A 25,564-nucleotide genomic window follows, 5' to 3' on the forward strand; every position below is an offset into this window, starting at 1 on the left:
AACGAGCCTTGTGGATAAGGGAGAAGCGGTGGATGTCATATACCTAGACTTTAGTAAGGCATTTGATACGGTCTCGCATGATATTCTTATTGATAAACTAGGCAAATATAACTTAGATAGGGCCACGATAAGGTGGGTGCATAATTGGCTGGATAACCGTAGTCAGAGAGTTGTTGTTAATGGTTCTAAATCCTGCTGGAAAGGGATAACAAGTGGAGTTCCTCAAGGGTCTGTTTTGGGACCCGTACTGTTCAATATCTTCATCAATGATGTAGATATTGGGATAGAGAGTACGCTTATTAAGTTTGCAGATGATACCAAACTGGGTGGGGTTGCGACTTCTTTGGAGGATAGGGACATAATTCAAAATGACCTTAGCAAGTTAGAGAAATGGTCAGAGGTAAACAGGAAGAGGTTTAATAAAGAGAAATGCAAAGTGCTCCACTTAGGAAGGAACAATCAGTTCCATACATACAAGATGGGAAGCGACTGTCTAGGAAGGAGCATGGCAGAAAGGGATCTAGGGGTCATAGTGGACCACAAGTTGAATATGAGTCAACAGTGTGATGCTGTTGCAAAAAAAGCAAATATGATTCTAGGTTGTATGAACAGGTGTGTTGTAAGCAAAACTCGTGAAGTCATTCTGCCGCTCTACTCTGCACTAGTTAGGCCTCAGCTGGAGTACTGTGTCCAGTTCTGGGCGCCACATTTCAAGAAAGATGTGGAGAAATTGGAAAGGGTACAGAGAAGAGCGACAAGAATGATTAAAGGTCTAGAGAACATGACCTATGAAGCCAGGCTTCATGAACTGGGCTTGTTTAGTTTGGAAAAAAGAAGATTAAGGGGGGACATGATAGCAGTTTTCAAATATCTAAAAGGGTGTCACAAGGAGGAAGGAGAAAATTTGTTCCTCTTGGTTTCTGAGGACAGGACAAGGAGTAATGGGCTTAAAGTGCAGCAGGGGAGGTTTAGATTGGACATTAGGAAAAAATTCCTAACTGTCAGGGTGGTCAAATATTGGAATAAATTGCCAAGGGAGGTGGTGGAATCTCCCTCTCTGGAGATATTTAAGAACAGGTTAGATAGACATCTGTCAGGGATGGTGTAGGTGGAGCTTGGTCCTGCCTTGAGGGCGGGGGGCTGGACTCGATGACCTCTTGAGGTCCCTTCCAGTCCTATTATTCTATGATTCTATGATATATAGTAGCCCGATGTCTGTGACTCTGTAACGCTGTAGCATTATGAGTCATCTCTGGGGAGCGCTGTTGCCTCGCGCCGTGACACTCAACTGAGTTCTGCACTGCTCAGCTGGGCCGCCGCAGGGGCAAACAGCTGCTTGCTCTGCTTGCTCCCCCACTGCAGCCCAGCTGAGCGGCGCAGAATTCAGCCGAGCACCATGGCGGGAGGGGAAGGGGGGCAGGGCTGTGATGTATACGGACCCACCCCTGGCCATGTATGTCACTAGGGTAGGGTAAAAAAAAAGGTCACATTTGATTGGGGGCGGGAGGGGGGAGGGACTGGCTGGGAGAGGAGCGGGGCTGGCTGGGGGTGGGTGGGAAGCAGAGTTGGGGGGGTCAGAGGCAGTGTAGCTGTCCAGGGGAGAATGGGGGAGGAGCGTCCAGCAGGAACCAAAGCTGGTTGGGGGTGGGGGTCGGAGGCCACAGTGGGAAGCAAAGCTTGTCAGGGGTGGCAGTCAGGGGCAGTGAGGCTGACTGTGGGAAATCGGGAGGAGGAACTGGCTGGTGGGGGGTGGGGAGAGGGAATTGGCTGGTGGGGAGCCAGACTCACCCAGGCGCATTCAGATCCCAGGGTGCTGCCCGGCCCGCTCATGGTCCCAGTGAAGCAAGTCCAGCTGCGGCTTCAGCACGTGCTGGAACAGCACTCACGAGCAGGAACAGAGATTCCCCTGCTTCCCAGAGGCAACTAGAGGCTCCCAGCACTGATTGCGCCCCGCCTCCCAGCCACTCCCCCACCCCCGCCAGGCTTCCATCTGGTGCCCAGCCAGAGAACCAGAAAATACCGGGCATTGTACGTGTCCGGTATTTTCTGATTTTTTTACCGGACAAAGGGCCAGAGAACTGGACTGTCCGGTAGAAAACCGGACACTTGACAACCCTATACGTCACCGCCTCGCTCCCCTTCACCTTCTGCCATGGTGGTTGGATGAGTTCTGCGCCACTCTTCCGGGCTGCCACAGGGGAGCCCAAACAGCCGCTTGTTTCACTTCCTCCTCTGCGGTGGCCCAGCTGAGTGGCACAGGACTCAGCTGAGCACCACAGCGGGAGGCAAAGGGTAGCGGGGTGGTGACGTACACGCCCAAGGGGTGGGGCCTGGATGAGCGTGCATCCCCAATGGAGATAGAGGAGAGTGGAGAGAGAGTGAGAGGCAGGAGGAGGAGTAGAAGAGAAAGGGAGAGTAAGAGGCAGGAGTGGGAGAAGAGAAGGAAAGAGATGGAAAGAGATGCAGAAGGTGGAGGAGAGCTGAGAGAGAGAGGGGGAGGCAGTAGGAGGAGGAGAGAGAGAGAGAGATGGAGCAAGAGACCGGAGGCTCAGGAGAGAAGACTGACGTGAAGGAGAGACCTGAAAATCCTGTTTTATGATGGGCTAATTGGCTAGTTATTAATAAAAGAAAGAAAAGGTTAGGAGTAAAATTGTGAAAAATATATCATCACTTACACACAAGTTCTTGGTGCAGGTTTATAGCAGAGATGGATTACTCTGCCCAATTTTACATCTCTGGAATACATCCTTGTTAGGGTGGGTTAGTCATCAGTCCTTTAGGACTCAATTCAGACCAAAGATGCTTCAAAAGTGCTGAGCTGGAATGAAGACAAAATGGAAGGCCCTCTTATAGCCTTGCCCATGTGGAGGGAATTCTATTGTTCTCACTGTCTGAAAGTATGCCTGATATGGAGTTTGTCATATGAGCAAGTTACCTGTCCATTGTAGCAGCCATTACTTACATGCTGGTCTGAATGTTTACAGCAAAGTTCCTCAGATGTGGATTGGCACGGCGTAAGGTGCATTGTCAGCAAAGTACTGCTGTTCATTTGACTAGCAATCCTTCCACAATAGGTTGGCCAAGCCTCCTGTTGAGGTCTCCCAGCAGCAAACATTTTCATACAAGTACAAAGCCAATACTCATACCATCAAATACAAAACATTATACCTGCATATGAGCAGTATGAACAGAATCTGTGAATTGTAAGCCTTCTATAAACATCTCACTTGACCCACTTTGCACAAGTTTTGGTGCAAGCATGTATCAATATTTTGCATGTTCATATCAGAATCCAGGAAGGTCACAGCAAGGAGTATGGCAGGACCACTCGGGTCAAAGAGGACAAAGGGGGAAATAGTTCAGAAATAAAGATAATTTAAAAGTGTCAGGCAGTCCCAGATCCTTTAAATCACTTGGGTGGGCTGCAGAACTCGAAGGTGCTGAAAAGGGCAGAGCTCAGGACATGGGTGCCAATGTTTTAATCTCTTGGGTGCTCTACTCAAGCCATGTCCATTCCACTCCTTCCCTCAAGACTATACCCACACCACATTTTCCCACTTCAACTATGCCTCCCACCCCACTACTTCCCATTCCCTTCCCCAATCCTGCACTGCTTCTCTCCTCTCCCTCCCCCTGCAGCATGATCTGACTGCAAATTATCTGACCTGTGGCAGGTGATAGGCACCGAGAGATGGGGAAGGTGCTCATTGGCAGGACATATTATTGCGTAGGAGGTGCTCTGGATAGATGGAGTTTCTGGTAGGTGTGCTGCCAGTGGGTGTTCAGCACTTTTTCCTATTCCTCCTCACCCACCTCCCACCTGACCACCTACCACTCACACCATTAACCTCCTCATTATTTTATCAAAAAATAGATAAAATGCAGGGCCTTGAATCATTGCCCCGATTTGCTATACCCAAAGGACAGCTCTGCTTGTGCTGGGTGGTACTTATGGTGACAGAGGCTACCAGGTAGGCATGTGGTAGCTCTGGGCATGATGGAAGAGTGTGCCTAGAAGTGCAGCCAGCTGGATACTATCCTGAATAGGCGGAGCACAATCCAAATATCAGGTGTGAGCATGGAAGCAGCTTGTGAATGTGTGGATACCATTTGACCGTTCTGCTATGGGGCCTGGAATTGGGCTGGATCATGGTAACAAAGAGAGCATTGAAAAGAAACAGTTACAATTTCTTGGCAATAAAACCATTCTAGGAGACTGATGCTATAATACTAGTCAACTATGATAACACAGAAAAGGTAAATTCACAGTCAGAGTTTATGTAGAAAATGATTTATATAACATTGGGGAAGGGAGTAATAATAGCTTGACATCATTTTCAGTTTAATCTAAACATCAGACTTACTAGAAGACCTGAATTACCTTTCAGTTGCATCAACCGCTCACCATAACACCAGTTGGCAGAATCTCTTGAAGAACTTATAATGCGACTGAAGTTTTAAAACATTAAGCATATAGAGTTGCAATCCTTGTGCACCCAAAATCTCCCCATATCTCATAATTGACTCCACATTGGCAGATCAACTATGAATGTCTGTGAGGCTCCATGAGAGTTCCTCTCTCCTGTGTTCTCAAAGTCAGTTATAGGTTAATGGCCTAGAAAGGTAAGAATTTGATCAGAAAATGTATTAAAACCAATTTAAATTATTCAGAGGTCAGGGCTAGCAAATAAGGGGCTAGAGAATATTTATTCTGTAGTCATCAAACCTTGTATAACAAGGTAATACAAATTATATCAGCATTCATTATAAGGATACTGCCTACAGACTGACATTTTTATTTCTCCATAATCAATGCACATAAAATTGGCACAAATAGAACTATAATTTAGAGTTGTAATTAGAATCCATTAAACTTTATATTGATTGTTTCCCATACATTTTTATTTATTTTAATTAATGTAATACTAAATGAGATTCTGAGACTCAATTAATTTATTTTTCACTAGACTGGAACAGTTGGTCAGGTGCCCTATTGCATTTTGTAAATCCGGTGGGGAAAAGGAAACAGAACTAAAAATGAATGGCCCATTAACAGATTTTGATTGATTGCTAATGTCTTCTCATTTTCAACATCAAATTGTCAAAGAATGCAGATCATTCTTTTGTGTTAAAAGTTTATATTTACTGAGCTTACAGCTTTTTACTCTTTGACCATACTGAAGCATTTGACACCATAGTAGACTTTGGGCAAAAATGTTAAAAGAAACTAGAATCAATTAAGTGCCATTTTAAAAAAATGATTTAGTCACTATGGGTATGTCTACACTACAGAGTTAGTTCAAACTAACGGACGTTAGTTCGAACTAACTTTCATAGGCGCTACACTAGCACTCCGCTAGTTCGAACTTAATTCGAAATAGCGGAGCGCTTAGTTCGAACTAGGAAAACCTCATTTTACGAGGATTAAGCCTAGTTCGAACTAGCTAGTTCGAATTAAGGGGTGTGTAGCCCCTTAATTCGAACTAGTGGGAAGCTAGCCCTCCCCAGCTTTCCCTGGTGGCCACTCTGGCCAACACCAGGGAAACTCTATTGCCCCCCTCCCGGCCCCGGACCCCTTAAAGGGGCACGGGCTGGCTACCGTGCCCGTGCCAGGTGAAAGCCTGCCAGCACCCAGCCAGCAGACCCTGCACCTGGCATGGCTCGAGCCAGCCACCCGATGCCCCCCAGCCCACCCCCTCTTCCCGGGACCAGGCTGGTGGCTCCCGGGAGCTTGCCCGGGACCGCAAGAGGCGGGCACCCGCCTGGGCTAGTGCGGACATCATGGACCTCGTCCACGATCTCCGCACTAGGCACAGGAAAGTGGCCATCTAGGGCAGGAGAGCTGCCAGGCTGGCCACCCAGGATCAGGTGTGCATGAAAATCAAGGGGGTCCACTGAGACCCCCGACCCTGAGCCCTGAGCTTACAATGGACGTCCTGGGTCAGACCAAAGGCCCATCTAGCCCAGTAGCCTGTCTGCCGACAGCGGCCAAACCTAGGGACCCGGGAGGGGATGGACCGAAGACAGTGACCAAGCCATTTGTCTCGTGCCATCCCTCTCCAGCCTTCCACAAATTTTGGGCAGGGACACCACTCCTACCCCCTGGCTAATACCACTCCATGGACCCAATCTCCTTCACTTTATCTCACTTCTCTTTAAACTCTGTTTTAGTTCTAGCCTTCACAGCCTCCTGCAGAAAGGAGTTCCACAGGTTGACTCCCTTTGCTTTGTGAAGAACAACTTTTTGTTACTAGTCTGAAGCCTGCTACCCATTCCTTTCCTTTGGTGTCCTCTAGTCCTTCTTTATGGGAACTCAGGAAGAACTTTTCTGTATGCACCCTCTCCACCCAACTCCTGCTTTTAGAGACCTCTATCCTGTCCCCCCTCCGTGTCCTCTTTTCTAAGCTGAAAAGTCCCAGTCTCTTTAGCTTCTCTTCATATGGGACCTGTTCCCAACCCCTGATCATTGTAGTTGCCCTCCCCTCTCCCAGCCTCTCTCTTCCCCTCTCCCACCTCCTTTTCCCAGTCTCCCCCAGTTTTGTTCAATAAAGACAGATTCCATTTTTTAACATAATTGTCCTTTATTTTGTACATCAAGAAAAGGTTCTAGGGAAGGGTAAGTGGAAGGAGGTGAGGGAGGAATGGGGTACGAGCCCCCGATGGGGAGGACTGGGCTGGCTCTGCGGGCTTCTGGGGGTGGAAGCTCTCCTGTAGCCCCCTCAATTGCACCCTCTCCCCAGATGGCAGCCTGCGGCAAGTGCAGCCGGGCTGATGGCCAAGTGCTGTGATGTGCCCAGTGTGGGCACTCCAGGGACTCCAAGCCAGGACTGGTTTGCAAGCAGGGCACCCCTGAGAACTGTCTGTCCGGGGTGGGGGTCGGGACCCTTTAAGCGCAGCCCTCGGCTAGCCTGAGACAGCATCTCCACGCTCTAAGTCCTCCTCTGAATGCCCTGCCGGCACTGCTTCCGGCCATCCTTAACCCCGCTTCAGGGTCCACTTAATGTGGACATGCTAGTTCGAATTAGCAAAACGCTAATTCGAACTTATTTTTAGTTCTAGACGCGTTAGTTCGAATTAGCTTAGTTCGAATTAACTAATTCGAACTAAGTTAGTTTGAATTAGTGCTGTAGTGTAGACGTAGCCCTGATGGCTCACGGCAGTAGAACCCCAAAGGACCTGACAGCTCTAGGGGCAGTGGAGCCCTGGCAGGCAACCCATCCCAGGAGTGGAGATCTGAAGTGTGAAACCCCTGCAGCCCCAGAGCTTCTGAGTCCTAGTGGCCCCCATATCCCGGATAGGAGGGGAAGCAGAGCAGCCATCAGCAGACCTGGATGGGGAGCCGCAAATTGTCTGCTGATGGACCCCAGAATACATCAGCAGAGCGGCCAGCGTAGACATTCCTGGGTCCAGAAAAATCCCTTGTTCTGGGCTGGTCAGTTCCCCAGTGTGCTGGGCCAGGTAGTTCCAACCTATAGAATTATGAGCAGAGTTGACCTTCCTATGCAAATTTGACAGTGTTCCCCTAGGCTTAAGCAAAGGCATTAACTGGATGTCCCATTATAAAACCAGCCTTCCATACATTTAACACCTCATTCACATCAAAAGCTAATAATGGGAAACTTCCGCCACTTAATTATCCTCATTAGCAATGGCACTAAAATTGGCAAGTATTTTTTCTTTCTCCTTTCTTTTTCTGCTATAAATTCGGGGTTCCCCCTTTTTCTTTCCAGCTCATCCAAAGAAGTAACTTTTTTCTACGAAAGCTCATTATAGATAGATAGATAGATAGATAGATAGATAGATAGATAGATAGATAGATAGATAGATAGTCTGTCCCTAAGGTGCAGAACTATTCACTGTTTTAGCGTTCATTAAAGGTATTTTTGGCTCAAAATAGTTGGCTCAGATTTTTTTAATATAATGTCTTCAATTTCACTGACTGCTTCAAAGGCCTTGTTTTGTTGTGTGATGTCATGGTAGTTGGCTACAACTGAGGTGTTCAAGCAGTTTTCTAAATTATTTGTGAGAAGTCTGTGTCAGTTCATTCTAGATGAAGCATCCTGAATCCTGGAATGCACCACTCTACTTTGGTCTGCTGGAGCTCAAGTCTGCAAATCTTAACTATTTTACACATGAAGGGAAGAATTGTTTGAATTTAGGGTGATGATCAAAGGTTTTAGTCTTTAGATGTTACTACTATTTTTGGAATTTCCTTAATATCTTTGCATATTCTTAGAGCTTTTGATGGGCATGTTTTAAATGAATCTGGTGAGGAATAATTTTCTTAGTTTCCTTTTATATCAAGCCCTAATTGTATTCAAAGAAAGGAAATAGAGAAGGTCAAAAATTTACATTCCATACTATGGCTAATGCATTTTATGTTTTTTTATATCATTCTACTGTTCTTTTATTTTAAGATAGAAAGGTTTTTTTCAGAATTGTTCAACAGTAGTGATAGAGATAAAACTTGTAGATTTGTTTTTCCTTAATATGACAGTGAACACAAATCTTGTTTGTAGAAAAATCATGAAGTTTCTTATGCTACTTTCTTAGCACCCTTTTCAAAAAGTGTCTTAAGTACAGTACTACACATATTCATTTCCATTATGTATTATTTATTTCCTTCCCAATAAAAACTAATTTGTGATCTTTATACTTTAGGCAAATTTTTTGATAGTATTCTGATTAGGATGATGCAACATTACATGTTTTCTACTTATTTCTGTTTGAGATGTATAACTCAGGTTACGTCTACACGGTGGAGCTATTTCTAGATATTTCCAGTATCCCAAAATAGCTACTCCATGTCTTTTGAGCAAGCCTGTTGTTTTGAAATATAACAGGCTCGCTATTCTGCCATCCCTGTAAACCTCATTCCATGAGGAGTAAAGGGACGTTTTGGAATTGTGCTCTATTTCAATATTTGGTGTCGTGTAGAAATTAACTCGAAATAAGTGACAGAATTTGTGTAGCTCAGATTGTATAGTTTCTTTTGAGCTATGGGTGCAGTGTAGATGCACCCCAGTTTAGAAGATAAAGAGTAAACTATGAAATAATTACTAAAATGGAACATAATTATTGAAATTGTGGCCTTTTGGTTAATGTCAAGTGCTGTATCAGTTTTAATATGTGCCCTTTTTGATCTTGAAAACCTTTATGATGTAAAAAACAAAGTCCATGCTTGTATATTATAACTCATGTAAAATTTATTCTGAAGTCCTCACATTTCAAGCCTTCTTATTTATAGCTGCGAACAAACATTGTAAATATGGAGGTCTGGGATCCATTCCTGCAAATACTTGCTTATTATTTATTACATATTCTGTATCTTCCTTATTTCAAATCCTTATCACTAATATTACTCTGAAAACTATCATTTTTGTTACTTATATGGATAACTCTTCTTCCAGTAGGAGTCAGCAGTAACCAGGGCTGAGTTTAATATCTATAGGTTCCTTTTCAGCAATACAGCACTGAAGTGGCATGAGCACTTCCCAGCAACCTGGGAAAGTTATACACTGTCCCTGGATGCCTTTATGAGTCAATATTTCTCCTCTTACAAACTCAGAGTTTGAGTCTGAGAAAGAAAACTCTTAATGAAAGGAGGGAATCATCCAACATTAATTAGGGGAAATACCATAAGCAGGATTCATAAACATAAAACTGTGAGCAGGCACTACCCCAGAGAGCATGGGCACAATGTATTTTCCCTCATGTTCTTGAGAACTACAAGTTCCTTTATTGTGCCCCTCTCTGCTTCTCACTACAAGCCAACTCCCTGTGGTTGTCCTAGGTGAGTGGGGCATATTTGTGTGAGTTCATTTCCCACCCGGGGCCGGGAGAAGGAACCTTGCCATCTGAGCATTTGCTCTTACTGGCCACTCTGCCAGCCACTTTGATACACACACAGCAGGAGTATAGCCCCAGGTGGGCCTGAGTGGGCACTTATAAGGAGGCCCACCCACCCTATCCACACCACCCACATCGCAGTTCTGATCCTGTCCCAGTGCTGGGTCCTTTCTGCCTGTCCAGTGTTCTTGCCAAGCAGAAGGGTTTGGGTGCAGAGGCTTGCCCCACTGTAGCACTCCAGCTGTGGTTAGAGGGTTGGGGCATGGGGTCTGCCCTGCTCCACCTAGCCCATGGTCCTGCCACAGTCTAGGGTCGGGTACAGGCTTGCCCTGCTCCAACTGCCCAGTGCTCCACCCAGGATCAGGGGGTCAGGGCACAGGGCTTGTCCTCCTGCACCCTCCTGGTGCTTTTGCTGGGAAGCTGAATTGGGGCAGGTGGCTTACAAGACCCCAAAACTCCCAAGCTGAAACACCAGAGTGGGGCAAAGCCTCTCCCCAGCAGGAGCGCCAGGCAAGTGCAGCAGGGCAAGGCCTGATGCCCCATTCTCGCTCTGGTGGGAGCACAGATTTGACAGAGTGGGGCAACCCCCTGTGTTACAAACATGATTTGTAACCCAGCAACAGACAAAAATGATTACTTTGGGCAGCACAGCTCTGTCTGCTGGATGCTACACAGAGTAGGTGTGTTCATGCAAATACAATCTGCTCCCTAATTATTTTCTTTTCCCTCCCCAGCTAGCTGTCAGGGGAGAGTGCATACAGACCCTGCTTCCATGTATTTAGAAAAAGGTTCAATTATTATTACAAAAATCAGAATTTAATAATTCAAGATACTTTAAAGAAAATATGGCATATAATTTAGAAGGGTGTTTTGAAACCTAAATAGATCCAAGGCATTAATTTCAGATTTTGAGGACTGGCCATGAAATCAGTTAAAATATTACCTTCCATAGGTCTCCCATTACCATCCTTACTTTTGTACTCCCTTCAGCCAGGCCTAAAAATACCTGGGGTATGGGTTTCACTGGGATGTTCCCCCACAAAACATTTTTGGTGTGTGTGTTTAAAGTCTGAAGATTATATTTGCCCATCCTGAGGTGCTACAAGAGCATGTAATACACTAACCCAAGCCTCAAGCATTTGATTTTCCTGATAGACATATTTAAAGACTAGGGACAATTTTAAACATTCCCATTGTGTGATATTGCTTCACAAATTTCTGCATATCTGCAACCATTCAACTCTGTACTACCTGCAAATTGGTTGTTGGTGCCATAAGGAAAGATAACTCTGATTCCCAGAAGCCACCAAGGCAGGTTTCAGCAATAATAATTTTTTTGAGGTATGGTTGTCATCTGCCATCATACAGCAGGTTAGCATTTATTTATTACTGGCTTGTCTGAATCCCATTTGATAATTGTATTCCTATGTAGACACACATACAGGACATAATCTTAATCTGTATTTTAACTGTAACTTAATCTCTTTTTCAGGTTGCTTGGAATTGAAGGAGGACACCATTGAAAACCTTCTAGCAGCTGCCTGCCTCCTTCAACTCCCACAAGTAGTAGAGGTTTGCTGCCATTTTTTAATGAAGCTTTTACATCCATCCAACTGTTTGGGAATACGAGCATTTGCTGATGCACAGGGGTGCACAGATCTTATGAAGGTGGCTCACAGCTACACCATGGTAAGGCAACTTCAGTATATTTTAATTAAATTAATGTGAATCACATATATTATTTTCTAAGTATTCCACTAACATATGAGAGCCAAATTCTGTTGCCACTGCTCTTATTGAATAGCACCATATTCCACATGTGATTTTATTAAAGCCAATGGGACAGTTTGGAAAGTAGGGTATTAAATTGGAATAAGGTAATCAGAATCTCACCCTGAATGGTGAATATATTAACTGCTAGAACACTATCCAGAATGTGCTATAAATCACAGTAGCATATGATTTTAATAGGTTTATGCTTATACAGTGAAAATTAATCTTGAGGCTTCAAAATACGTTAATAAGTGTTTCTATTGTGTCTGATTTGGATATAGAAAAGCTTTATTTCTTAATGGTATTCTTCAATGTGTTTAAGAGATTTGTTTTTGCCTTTTCTTTTCCCTCTTGTGTACATTAATGATTAAAATGACGGTTTAGAAAAAAAGAGCTACACATTTTATGTAATACAATACTTTAAATGCCACCCACTAATACCAACAGGCTGGTATTACATTAATATTATTAGAAATTAATCAGAATCAGTGTAGAAAAAAATGGCTACAAAGCCCCCCCCCCCCCAAAGCCTGTTTGTAATCTTTTAATTCTGCATGGTTTGCTGCAATTAAGAACATCTGCTCATGAGATTAAGTTTAGGTGGAGACCAGATCACCTATCACCTCTAGAGAGAAAATGGTCCCTTCTGGTCTAGATTGAAATTATTAGGGAAGTAAAAGGAAAGTTTTGGATGCAGCTGCTTGGTTTCTCCAGCCAGTTCTTCATTTTTAAAAAGCACATTTGTTCTATTGCGTGATTTTTAAGTACCATATAATAACAGAGATGGTTTCAGAATGCTAATGCTGATGGGATTATATGCATGCGAATATTAGTTAACTATTATAGAAGTTTCAAAATATATATTGAAACTTCTGTGCCTTAGTATGTTAATTCCACAGGTAAAGATCTGGTACTTATTCCATGCAGATGTTGGCCTTTGAAATAATCTACTGAAAATATAAAAATTAAATTCATTCCATTAACTTTTTTGGTATTAAATTTGCTGGGTGCCTGATCCTCAAGTCATCAAGCAAACACTGAATTTCATGCAATAGGAAAATTGCCCTAGAAATACTGTAGGACAACGAGGAAACTGATTGTAACAAATATATTGGTCTTTATCTTAAAATTCTTTGTCTATGTACTAAACTCTAGGGCTACGTCTACATTGGCATCCCTTTCTGGAAAAGGGATGCTAATGTGATGAGTCGGAATTGCAAATCCGCGGGGGATTTAAATATCAACCGCGGCATTTGCATTTACATGGCTGCCGCTTTTTTCCGGCTTGGGGATAAGACGGAGAAAAGCGCCAGTCTAGACGCGATTCTTCGGAAAATAAGCCCTTTTCCGGAGGATTTCTTATTCCTACTTGAATAAGAAATCCTCCGGAAAATGGCTTATTTTCCGGAGAATCGCGTCTAGACTGAAGCTTTTCTCCGGCTTATCCCCAAGCCGGAAAAAAGCGGCAGCCATGTAAATGCAAATGCCGCGGGGGATATTTAAATCCCCCGTGGATTTGCAATTCTGAAGTGTCTAATCTGCATCCCTTTTCCGGAAAAGGGGTGCAGTGTAGACACAGTCTAGAGGTATATTTTGAAGGCCAGATTTTCAAAATCAAGGCCCACATTGTATGTACAATTATAATTGTATGCATAGCTACATTATTGTGCTAGCTATGTTCATTTTTTTCTCTGTGTAGAGATAATCTTCTAACCAATGGAAAAAAGTTATTCTCTACATGTCTAATTACTCGATACATGAAATACTGAGTCACATTTTCAAATCACTGCAAATTGTTTTATTGTGAACAGTAAGTAATTTGTAATGCTATATCTGTAGTATGTTACATTACATTTTTACTTGTAAATGTTTAACATTTATGGAGTGCTGATCAAACTAATAATTTGTTATGAATGTGTCTGACTTTCAAAGCAACAGAAATGATGAATGAATGCATGCTTTTCAGATTCAAGTGTTTTCTTTTGTGAAAACAAAAAATAATTTCAGGCATGAAAAATTATGAGAAAAAGGTGAATTGACTTTCCTCTACTGTCAGAATATCAAGCATAAAAAGAACAGTGGGAAAAATCATGGAAAAACTTGGAAAGCATTTCAGATCTTCAAAGACTTTTGAAAGTTAAAGAATAAAGGAGGTTTTTTTTTATTTTTTCAAACATTAGAAACATTGTACTTTTGACTGGATATTTATCTCTAAAATTATATTATCAAAGCCCAGTAACTAGAGAATCAGATCTGACTACATGGATACTTAGAGAATATTGTAGTGGTAATTCAAAGACAATATATTTTGTTAATGGATCATAAATATCAACCATCCAAACAAATAATGTCAGCAGCTAAAATGATCAGTATCTCATGTCTGTTAAACATTACATTCACCAAGGGATAACAACCCCCCCCCCCCCTCAATCATTTCTGCTCTCATGTTTTCCCCACAATTAAATAATGCTTTATTTTGTTATTTTCTTAATCATAGGATGCTGCACATAAAGGTTCATAAATTTGTTATGAATTTAGGCCATATTCACTCAATGTTTTATTTTCATTATGATATTAACTTTATTAGAGATGGGAAAAATGTCAATAAACTCTCGCTTGTCAGTTTGTTTTTATAAACTCAATTTTCCTCTACCTGAGTATAGCTCAGTAGGGAAATGGAAGACTGTGAGCTGACAGTCATTTTGTTTTGCCCATTCTTCTGTCACAAAGATGAGAGTCACAGTCATGGAGGAAGATGAAATTTCATCCCTTCTTTAACTGTGAATTCTGGAGGAACCACAGGAGCTGAGGTACATCTGCATAGATGGCATTTGTATCCACCATGACACTAAATATCACCAATTTTTCCTGCCATGGAAGAATGCCTTCTATTTGAGACATGTTTCCAAGACCTTATGTATACTGTACTGTTATGGGATGCCCTTTAAGGTTTGCTATGGTTCCAAAGTAGAGAATAAAAACCCTTCTGGAGGGACTGCTGTGAGGTAACAACAAAGTAGGTAGTGTTCCAAAGAAACAGAACTACCGCATTTATAAGCATAAGCTCCCCTCTGTGCTTGGATACCTCAGCTCATTTCTTGGCATGCAAAAGCCAAATGGGTCAAAACATTGGGTGGAATTGGGAAGGAGGAAAGGAAGGCTTACCAAACAACATCTGTCTGGGGAAATGCGTAAGGGAAAAGAAGCAAAACATTTAGTAAAAATCAAGCAATTCAAACACAAAACTGACATATAAGTTTCAAATACAGAAAATTTCCAAAATATTGTTAGTTATATTAGAGAGAGAGAGCTCTGTCTAGGGCCTCATTCTCTCAACGCTTGACCTGAAACAGTGAGTCAGATATAATATATCCAAAGAAGTAGTTGAGGTGAATGGGGTCCTGGTGGAAAGACCTAGGGCCATACTACATGATAAAGAGAGACCTGTAATACAGAGTAGTCTGAATGCAAGAGCAAGAATAGAACAACTCTTGGTACCTCAGAAACATCAAAGGTCAGTGTTAGATGTACCTCATAGCCATTTGTCTGGAGGATATCTAGGGTGTCTAGGGTGGATAAAACACTTAATTAAATTCTATTGGCATGGAGTTTAACTGAGGCTACGTCTACACTTGCTCCCTATCTTGAGAAAGGTATGCAAATGTAGGTGACCAAAATTGCTAATGAAGCAGGGATTTAAATATCATTAGCATAATCTTGCCCGCACGCTATTCAGATTGCCAGCTGATTCAAACCAGAAAGTGTTCTCTGGGACACGGTAGTTCGAATCAAACCCCTTGGTTCGAACTAACGTTACTCCTCAAAAAATGAGGAGTAACGTTAGTTCAAACCAAGGGGTTTGATTCGAACTAATGCATCCCGGAGCGCACTTCCTGGTGCAGATCAGTCTGTGAGAGGAATAGTGCTCAGGCAAGATTATGCTAATGAAACACAGTAAACAAGAGAAGCCTTTGTCGACCGCCCTGGTATGCCTCGTGAAACGAGGTTTACCATAGCGGTAGACAAAGGTTTCCCTTGTCAATCATAGTGCGTCTAGACTGCTCTGCTGTGTCGGATCAGCTGATCGTTGACACAGCGTGGTGGCCATTTTGATGTAAATGAAGCGCGATTATTTAAATCACCGCTTCATTTTGCTATGTCTAGTAAACTCACCTACGTGGCTCCATCGATGGGGCCATGTAGTCTAGACACATCTTTAGAGATTAACAAAAAATGTGGATGGCATCATGGGCTTTTGTGGACACAATGCAATTCTTCAGATAAAAAAGTGGGTTATGCCATCCGCATTTTTTGTTAGTCTCTAAGGCTGTGTCCAGACTCAGGTGTTTTTTCGGGAAAAGTAGCTTTTTCCCGAAAAAACTTCCCCTGCGTCCAGACTCAAGCCGTGTTCTTTCGAAATAATTTCGAAAGAACGCGGCTTTTCTTTCGATGGCAGTAAACCTCGTTTCACGAGGAAGAACGCCTTCTTTCGAAAGTTCCTCTTTCGAAAGAAGGCGTTCTTCAATGTAAATAGGGCTTCCTCGAAAGAGAGCATCCAGACTCGCTGGGTGCTCTCTTTCGAAAAAGCGGATTGCTCTTTCGAAAGATCCGCCTGCAGTCTAGACACGATCTTTCGAAAGAGGCTCTTTCGAAAGATGCTTTCGAAAGAGCCTCTTTCGAAAGAAGCCTGCAGTCTAGACATAGCCTAAGGGTATGTCTACACTACAGCGCTAATTCGAACTAACTTAGTTCAAATTAGTTAATTCGAACTAAGCTAATTCGAACTAACAGATCCAGAGTAAAAAACTAGTTCGAATTAGCATTTTGCTAATTTGAACTAGCATGTCAACATTAAGTGGACCCTGAACCTGGGTTAAGGATGGCTGGAAGCAGTGCCGGCAGGGCATCAGATGAGGACTTAGAGCGTGGAGCTGCTGCCTCAGGCTATCCGAGGGCTGTGCTTAAAGGGACCCCACCCCCACCCCGGACAGACAGTTCTCAGGGGTGCCCCGCTTGCAAACCAGTCCTGGCTTGGAGTGCCCGGAGTACCCACATCTGGGCAGAGGAGGCAATTGGGGGGCTGCAGGGGAGCTTCCACCCCCAGAAGCCCGCAAAGCCAGCCCAGTCCTACCCATCAGGGGATCGTACCCCATTCCTCCCTCACCTCCTTCCACTTACCCCTCCCTAGCCCCCCTTCCTGATGTACAAAATAAAGGACAATTGTGTTCAAAAATAGAATCTCTATTTATTGAACAAAATTGGGGAAGACTGGGAAAAGGAGGTGGGAGAGGGGAAGAGAGAGGGTGGGAGAGGGGAGGGCAACTACAATGATGAGGGGTTGGGAACAGGTCCCATATGAAGAGAGGCTAAAGAGAGTGGGACTTTTCAGCTTAGAAAAGAGGAGATGGAGGGGGGATATGATAGAGGTCTATAAAAGCACAAGTGGGGTGGAGAGGGTCCATACAGAAAAGTTCTTCATTAGTTCCCATAATAGAAGGACTAGAGGACACAAAAGGAAAGGAATGGGTAGCAGGCTACAAACTAGTAACAGAAAGTTGTTCTTCACAAAGCAAAGGGAGTCAACCTGTGGAACTCCTTTCTGCAGGAGGCTGTGAAGGCTAGAACTAGAACAGAGTTTAAAGAGAAGTGAGATAAAGTGATGGAGGTTGGGTCCATGGAGTGGTATTAGCCAGGGGGTAGGAGTGGTGTCCCTGCCCAAAATTTGTGGAAGGCTGGAGAGGGATGGCACGAGACAAATGGCTTGGTCACTGTCTTCGGTCCATCCCCTCCAGGGTTCCTAGGGTTGGCCGCTGTCGGCAGACAGGCTACTGGGATAGATGGACCTTTGGTCTGACCCAGTACGGACATTCTAAGCTCAGGGCTCAGGGTCAGGGTTCTCAGTGGACCCCCTTGATTTTCATGCACACCTGCTCCTGGGTGGCCAGGCTGGCAGCTATCCTGCCCTAGACAGCCACTTTCCTGTGCCTAGTGCGGAGGTCATGGACGAGGTCCACGATGTCTGCACTAGAACAGGTGGGTGCCCACCTCTTGCGGTCCTGGGCAGGCTCCCGAGAGCTGCCAGCCTGGTCCCGGGAAGAGCGGGAGGGCTGGGGGGCATCGGGTGGCTGGCTCGAGCCATGCCAGGTGCAGGGTCTGCTAGCTGGGTGCTGGCAGGCTTGTACCTGGCACGGGCATCGTAGCCAGCCCCTGCCCCTTTAAGGGGTCCGGGGCCGGGACGGGGACAATAGAGTTTCACTGGTGTTGGCCAGAGTGGCCACCAGGGAAATCTGGGGAGGGCTAGCCTCGCACTAGTTCGAATTAAGGGGCTACACAGCCCTTAATTCGAACTAGTAAGTTCTAACTAGGCTTAGTTCTCGTAGAATGAAGTTTACCTAGTTCGAACTAAGTGCTCCGCTAGTTCGAATTAAGTTCGAACTAGCGGAGCGCTAGTGTAGTGCCTATCAAAATTAATTCTAACTAACGTCCGTTAGTTCAAATTAACTTTGTAGTGTAGACATACCCTAAGGTGCTGCAAGACTGTTTGTTGTTTTTTAAGTTTTTCCAGTTACAGACTAACATAGCTACCCCTCTGAAGTATTTTAAGCCAGTAATTCTAGTGCATACTTGTCATTGTTTGTGAACATGTCATACTTACAGTAAGCAAGAATATTAATGATCAGTGAGTTATTAGTTTTACAATGATATATTATATTCCACCATTTGGGTATATATCTTGATAACAATTTGTTAAGTGTATTGAATATGTCAGGGCAGTCAAGAGCTGTACAGTGAACCATCATTGAACCTCTGTGTCACAAGTACCCCATAACCTGCTTTCATATTTTCAGGCCAGTGGACACAAAGTCAATTATTGGAAGGATGATTTATCTGTTCTACATTCCATTTGGTCAGACTTTCCTCTTCCCCATAAGACTGCCTCCACTCATCTCTGTTCCCACCATTTTAGCCTCCAAACCTTTGAGCACATACCATGTAGCTTACTTAGAGGTGATTGGGACACTGTTAGTTTATGATTCACTTGTTTGCGTTTAACAGCTTAAATTCCGAGAAAAGTTGTAAGTTGCTGTATTTTTCAGTCAGATTATGCTGTTTTGGAATACCACACCCCATTTATGGATGAATCTCATTTGAACATTCTTAGTACTTTGGGATCCATTTAGTACAGCATTCAGTGTATAGTGAAAGTGTTGCCTTTTTGCATGTTTTGTTCTGCTGGGTTTTTTTTCTTAGTCTGGGTCTTCTTATACTGTTTTCTATGCAGCAGATATGTTGACAAAGTCCTGCATTTAAAGTTTAATGTGACTTCCATTATTGGGTTAGCCATAGCACGTTTGTGTTTTAAATCATGCAGTGAATCTCCAGATGTTCTTACTACCTGTCAGCAAAGTTTTTAAAAAATAAATTATTGTACAATGTGTACTATAGATAGCAGGTATAGAATTGCAAGGTACCTGTTGAAACTGTATGATATCTTGCACAAAATGGGTGAGCTAAAAGTATTTTTCTTTGGATAGATAATCCATCATAAAATACTTGAGGCATTCTTAGCAGCAGCAGAACTCATCCCATTCATTTTCTTATGTATTGTATTGTTTTTTCATGAAATGTCCGATTTAAACTCTCCTGCAGCCAACTAGAAACTAACAACATAATAAATCCTACCATTCTAGCAGATGTGAAAACAAATTAATCCTCTCACAGTGACACATAATGTTTCCTAGAATTTAGCTCACATTACTGAATCAGAATGTGTCTAAATGTATAATGCATTGTAGTTACAAAATTCTGCACAAAATAGAGATAATTCTTCTTTTTGTGTAAAGTAGTGTTTTAAAAGGTAGCTTTTTATTTATCATTTGCTTTAGCACATACTGTACGATATTGGAAACAGGACCCTTCATTGTTTACTTAGAAAGAACATTCTGCTGCCCAAAACAAATGTGGTTGCTGGGTAATCACTCCAACCTAAGGCTCTTTTGCAGTCTTTCAAATGTATCCCATTAAAGCGTCTGGCTCATGTGTCCACTTATCTTGCCATAGAGAGCCTGCAATCTAGCCACTCCCCAACGGAGTCTCCAGATTATACCCCTCAGTCACCAATTGGATAACCAGAAGTTACCTACTACAGGGCAGACCTAACAGAGAAAGTAACAGGACAGCCATTACCTACAGCCCTAGCAAAAACCTCTCTGACACATCATCCAGGATTGATAACCTATCATAGATGATGATCTCTCACTCTTACCAGACCTTGGGATGCAGGCCAGTCCTCACTTACAGACAGCCTCACAATCGAAACAAATACTCACCACCAATTTCACACCCCATAAGAGAAACACTAATCCTGGAAGCTATCCCTGCAACAAACCCTGTTGCCAAATCTGTCCACACATCTACCCTAGTGACACCATCACTGGACCAAACCACATCAGCTATACTGTCAAAGGCTCATTCAGATGCACCTCTACTAATGTAATATATGCCATCGTGTGCCAAAAATGCATGGACAAAAGTCAGATATGAAGAATTATAGCATATAAAAACCAGTGGGGTGGCACTTTAATGTCCCTGGACATACAGTTTCAGACTTGCAAGTTGCCATTCTCAGGCAGAAAGAAACACCCCCAAGACCCAAAACAACCTTAAAAAACAGACTGCAATGAGAAACTTTTGAGCTGGAATTCATATGCAATTGGACACCCTGAAACAAGGACTACATAGACACAGGAGGTGGTTCTTATATTACAATAGGTAATTTCCCAATCAGGTGTACTCACCTTCTCATCACTGTTGGAGATGAGCCACATCTACTATGATTTAATTGCACTGATGTCACACATTCAGCTCTGTATTTGTTCCTTTATTTCTGAGGAAGTGAATTGGAGTTGATGAAAGCCTATGCCCTAATACCCTAGTAATTGTTTTGGTCTATAAAGTACCAACAATGGACTCCTTGTTGTTTTTGCTGAAACTGACAAATTCAACTGCTCCTCTGAAACTAGAAAATCCAAGAGGCTTGGCACACAAATGAGTGACCCTTTTGTAGCATTTCGAAAGTAAAAGTAAGCAGTGACACATAAGCAGATTCTTTAAAACAGAGCATGAGTTATTTTGCCTAAAGCCTCACAGAACTCTGAGAAAATCAATTTAAATGGATAAAGGCCTACAGTTACACTATCTTGCCTTCCTGGGCATTCCTCTCAAGACCATGGTTAGACATGACCCAGTTTCTATTGACCCCAGTCTCTCAGGGTATGTCTACATAAGAAAGTTATTTTGGAATAACGGCCATTATTCCAAAATAACTATGTGAGTGTCTACACAGCAATTCTGTTATTTTGAAATAATTTTGATATAATGGATGGCTTATTCTGACTTTGTAAACCTCATTCTATGGAGAATAATGCCTGCTCCGAAATAGCTATTTCAAAATAAGGTTTATGTAGATGCTCCACTTCTGCTTTTTCAAAATAGCTTCTCACCGGGGCCATTCTAAGTTATTCCTCTTGGGGCTCTAAATTGAGATAGCAAGTCTACATTAGGGAAGCCTGCATTGGACTAATTTTGAGGCTTCCCTGCAGTGTAGATGCTCTATTTTGAAATAAGCTATTTCAGAATAACTATTCTGGAATAGCGTATTCCAAAATAACTGTACAGTTTAGACGTAGCCTCAGGGACCAAGTTAGACTTGGTTGCAGACTCCTGTCTGTCCATCAGCCTATTGTCCTGCTGTTATCTTGCAGCAACAGACAACCCTTTTTCCACTTCCCTTTCTATAGAGTGATGTTTTTAACAGGTCAGTGTCTTTTGATTTTCAGTGTCTCAATTTTGGCAAAACAGCAATGTCACCTAGGATTGGGTCTAACAAATCATCTATTTATGGCTATTAACCTGGCCATTGTGTTAATGTCTGATGGCATGCTGTGAATGTAGACTATTGTTTTACTTTTCCTACTTTTTAAAAAATACATCTCTTTTGGTGTAACTCCATAGCAAATAACCAATCATAACAAAAACGTACTGTGGCATATATAATATTCATAAAAAATAATATAGATATTTCCCAGTTCTCCATATCATACATTTCTATTGGGATAGATTGTTTCAATTATACTTATTAAATATAATTCTTGATCTAAAGTTGTTATAAACCATGCTCTCAGGAAATGAATGGTGAGGGAGATGAAGTCAGAGTGAAGGGAGGAAAAAAACTTACCCTCAGTAACTCACCTCTAACTCAGAAACACAGATCAACAACTGTAGTGGTGAAATATATGTAAGACTAACATCCATCTTATTTCAGGCAATAGTAATCAGTTAAACTATATTTTAGCATGAGAGAGAAGTCTAGCACCATCTTTAATTTTGAAAGCTGCTATTTTGACACTGAAGCATTTTTTAGAGCATCTTCTCTTACCCTAGGCATCAGTAGGACAAAGTAGAACAGTGGTGAAAATCCCTCAAAGAAACCAGGGTAAAAAAACTAGTCACAAAGGCTACGTCTATACTACGATCATCATCCACAAGAGGAAATGCTCATTTGCATATGTCATGTTCTAATTTGCATTTCCTCCTCGGATCCCTTTTGCGCAAGAGGTTTTTGCGCAAAAAAGCACTGTGTAGAAGGCTCCTTTTTGCACAATTTCACCCCCTTTTGTGCAAAAAAGGAGCTGTCTACACAACGCTTTTTTGCACAAAAACCTCTTGTGCAAAAGGGATCCGAGGAGGAAATGCAAATGAGAATACAACATGTGAAAATGAGTGATCCATTTGCATTTCCTCTTGCAGAAGAGGATCGTAGTATAGAGCTAGCCTTTAAAGAGAAGGAGCTACAACCACCTACCCAATCTTCCCTATATGTTCAGAGTCAAACTCATTGCATGTGACATACTTCCAACTGTGATTTTCCTAGTATTTTCTATGTTATAACTATTGAAAGGGATGGGGAAAATATACAAAAATGTAAATGAATGAAAAATAGTCCAAGTATAGACCATACTCTCAGACTACTATAGTTTACAAGCTCATCTAATTTTCAAAAAACAAAATCCAGCCATTATAACACACTCTTTAGGTGATCAATCTTAGGTATCTAGGCAAATACAGTACCTTCCCATTGATTAATTATATTTTCTTAATGTAAGTGCTGTACCAAAGATGACAGTGAAGTTGATTCTTTGTACTGTTTGAATTAGCAAGTTCCAGTGAATCTTCTTCTTATATCTGATTTTCTTTCTTCCCAAGAAGAGATAATGTACTTCATAGATCATTTTTAAACATTTATGTGATTTGAAGATGCTTGTTTGAAATGAATGATTACTTAGCAATGTGTACTACTTTTTAATTATATGTTTTTTTCTGATACAGCCGTAACCTGGCACATTACAGTACCACCCCATCAAGTCACAGTAGGAGAAAAGTAAACTAAAAACTCTTAATAACCAGCATATGGAACACAACTCAATTAATAATCAAATGGAGAAGACAACTGCTGATAGTAAACTGCTGTGAAACCTACTGCAAAATAGTTAAGCAAATAGTCTACTGTGCATTAATCAGCAGTCTGATGTTTGATTTATCTTCAGGGATATCCATTTTATTGCTTAGATGCCACTAAAAAGGTTAATATTGTAGAAAATAGTACTGAATTATTGCTAGGGAAATACATCAGGGATAGCATTCTAATCTGAGCCTTAGTGTTATCCTGCACACAGAAATGTGCCGTTTCCGTGGATCTGATGTAGCAGGAAAGGCTGTTCCAGAAACATGAGTAGCCACCAACAGGACTAGTAGCTCACAGAGCGTACATCTACACAACAGTGTTATTTTGGAATAACTGACATTTCAAAATAACAAAATGTACATCTACACAGCAAGCCATTATTTTGAAATATGTTGAGATGGAGGACTTCTTACTCTGACTGCTGTAACCCTCATTTTACAAGGAGTAAGGCAAGTAGAATGAAAAGTGTTCTTCCTTCCACTTCCTGCTGTCTAGACAGTACCAAAAGCCACATTAAGCTTTTTCAACTTCAGCTATGCAATTGACATAGCTGAAGTTGGGTATCTCGACTTTTAGATGTGCCCTGTATTAATAATCCATTATACTCACTAACTTTCTCATCATGTACTCCATAAGAAGATAATAATGGCCATATTGGGTCAGAAAAATGGTCCCTCTAGCTTAGTATCCTATCTTCTGATGGTGGTTGGTGCCAGATAATTTAGAGGGAATGAACAGAACAGGGCAATTATGAAGTAATTCACCCTGTTGTCCAGTCCCAACTTCTGGAGTAAGAGGTTTAGGGATGCTCAGAGCATAAGGTTATTTTCACGGCAGTCTTGGCAAATAATCATTAATGGACATATTGTCCATGAATTTATCTAATTTTTAGAACCCATTTATACTTTTGGTCTGCACATCACCTAGCAATGAGTTCTATAGGTTGACTGTGTTGTGTGAAGATGTACTAGCTTTTGTTTGTTTTAAACCAGGTGCTTATTGATTTCACTGCATGGTGGCCCCCAGTTCATCTGTTGTGTGAAGAGGTAAATAACACTTGCCTTTTCACTTTTTCTTCATCATTTATGATTTTTATAACCTCTACCATATCCCCCTTCATTAACTCTTTTCTTAGCTGAACTGTCCTTGTCTTTTTCATCTGACCTCTTATGGATTTTGTTCCATATCCCTAATTATTTTTATTGCCTTTTTCTGTACCCTTTCAAAATCTAATATATCCTTTTTGAGATGGTGACCAGAGCGATCTGGTTTTTAAGTCATGATCGTATCATGGATTTATACAGCAGGGCTATGTCTAGATTGCATCCCTTTTTCGTAAAAGGGATGCAAATTAGACGTATCGCAATTGCTAATGAAGCGGGGATATAAATCTCCCCCGCTTCATTAGCATAAAAATGGCTGCCACTTTTTTTCGGCATGGAGCTTTGCCGGAAAAAAGCACCAGTCTAGACGCGGATCTTTCGGAAAATAAAGCCTTTTCCAAAAGATCCCTTACCCCTTTTCCATTTTTCCACTGTGAAAACTATTATTCTATCCCTTTGTTTCTTAACTTTAAGTAGTTACTGATCCATGAAAGGACCTTTCTTCTTATGTATGACTGTTTACTTTGCTTAAGTGACTGTGGCATAAGACCTCCTCAAATACTTTCTGAAAATCCACTATATCAACTGTATCAGCCTAGTCTTCTTGCTTTTTATCTCCTTCCAAGAATTTGAATAGATTGGTGAAGCATGATGTCCTTTTACAAAAGCCAAGTTAATTTCCCTGACATATAGAGTTCATCTATTTGTCTGGCACTTCTGTTCTTTACAGAATTTTTAGCCAATTTGCCTGGTACTGAAATTAGGCTTATCAGCCTTTAATTGCCAGAATGGCCTCGGCAGCCTTTAAAAAAATGGTGTTACATTAGTTATCTTCCAGTTATCTGTTACATAGGCTAATTTAAACAATGGATTACATAACATAGTTTTTGAAACTTCATATCTGAGTTCTTTCAGAACTTGTGGGGGACCATCTCGTTCTGAAGACTTATTACTGTTTGCTTTTATAAATTTGTTCCAAAATCTCCTCTATTCAAACTCCATCTAGGGCATTTCCTCAGATTTGCCATTTAGCAAAAATGGCAACATGTGGGAATCTTCCTCACGTGCTTTGCAAAGAAGACTAATACTAAAAATTAATTTAGCTTCTCTGTAATGGCCTTATCTCCTCTGAGTGCTCCTCTAACACCTTAATTGTCTAGTAGCTTTACTGATACTTTGGCAATCTTCCTGCTTAAAATTTCATTTAATTTTGTTTGTCTTTTGCTAATTTCTTTTCAGTTAGATTTTGTCCTGCCTAATTATATTTTTATACTTGATTTACAATTAAATCAAGGCACTCAGACACTATGGTTAT

General features: G+C 42.0%; 1 protein-coding gene across 1 annotated transcript in view; it reads left to right on the forward strand.

Moving 5' to 3' along the window:
* KLHL1 (kelch like family member 1) overlaps positions 1 to 25,564 on the forward strand; it is a 418,170-nt gene that overhangs the window by 165,379 nt on the left and 227,227 nt on the right. Inside the window, exon 4 of the mRNA XM_006129049.4 lies at positions 11,342 to 11,538. Coding sequence (XP_006129111.2) covers positions 11,342 to 11,538 — 197 coding nt within the window. The remainder of the gene's footprint in view (positions 1 to 11,341; positions 11,539 to 25,564) is intronic.

Source organism: Pelodiscus sinensis, chromosome 1 (genome assembly GCF_049634645.1).
Source record: "Pelodiscus sinensis isolate JC-2024 chromosome 1, ASM4963464v1, whole genome shotgun sequence".
NCBI classification, from domain to species: Eukaryota; Metazoa; Chordata; order Testudines; family Trionychidae; genus Pelodiscus; species Pelodiscus sinensis.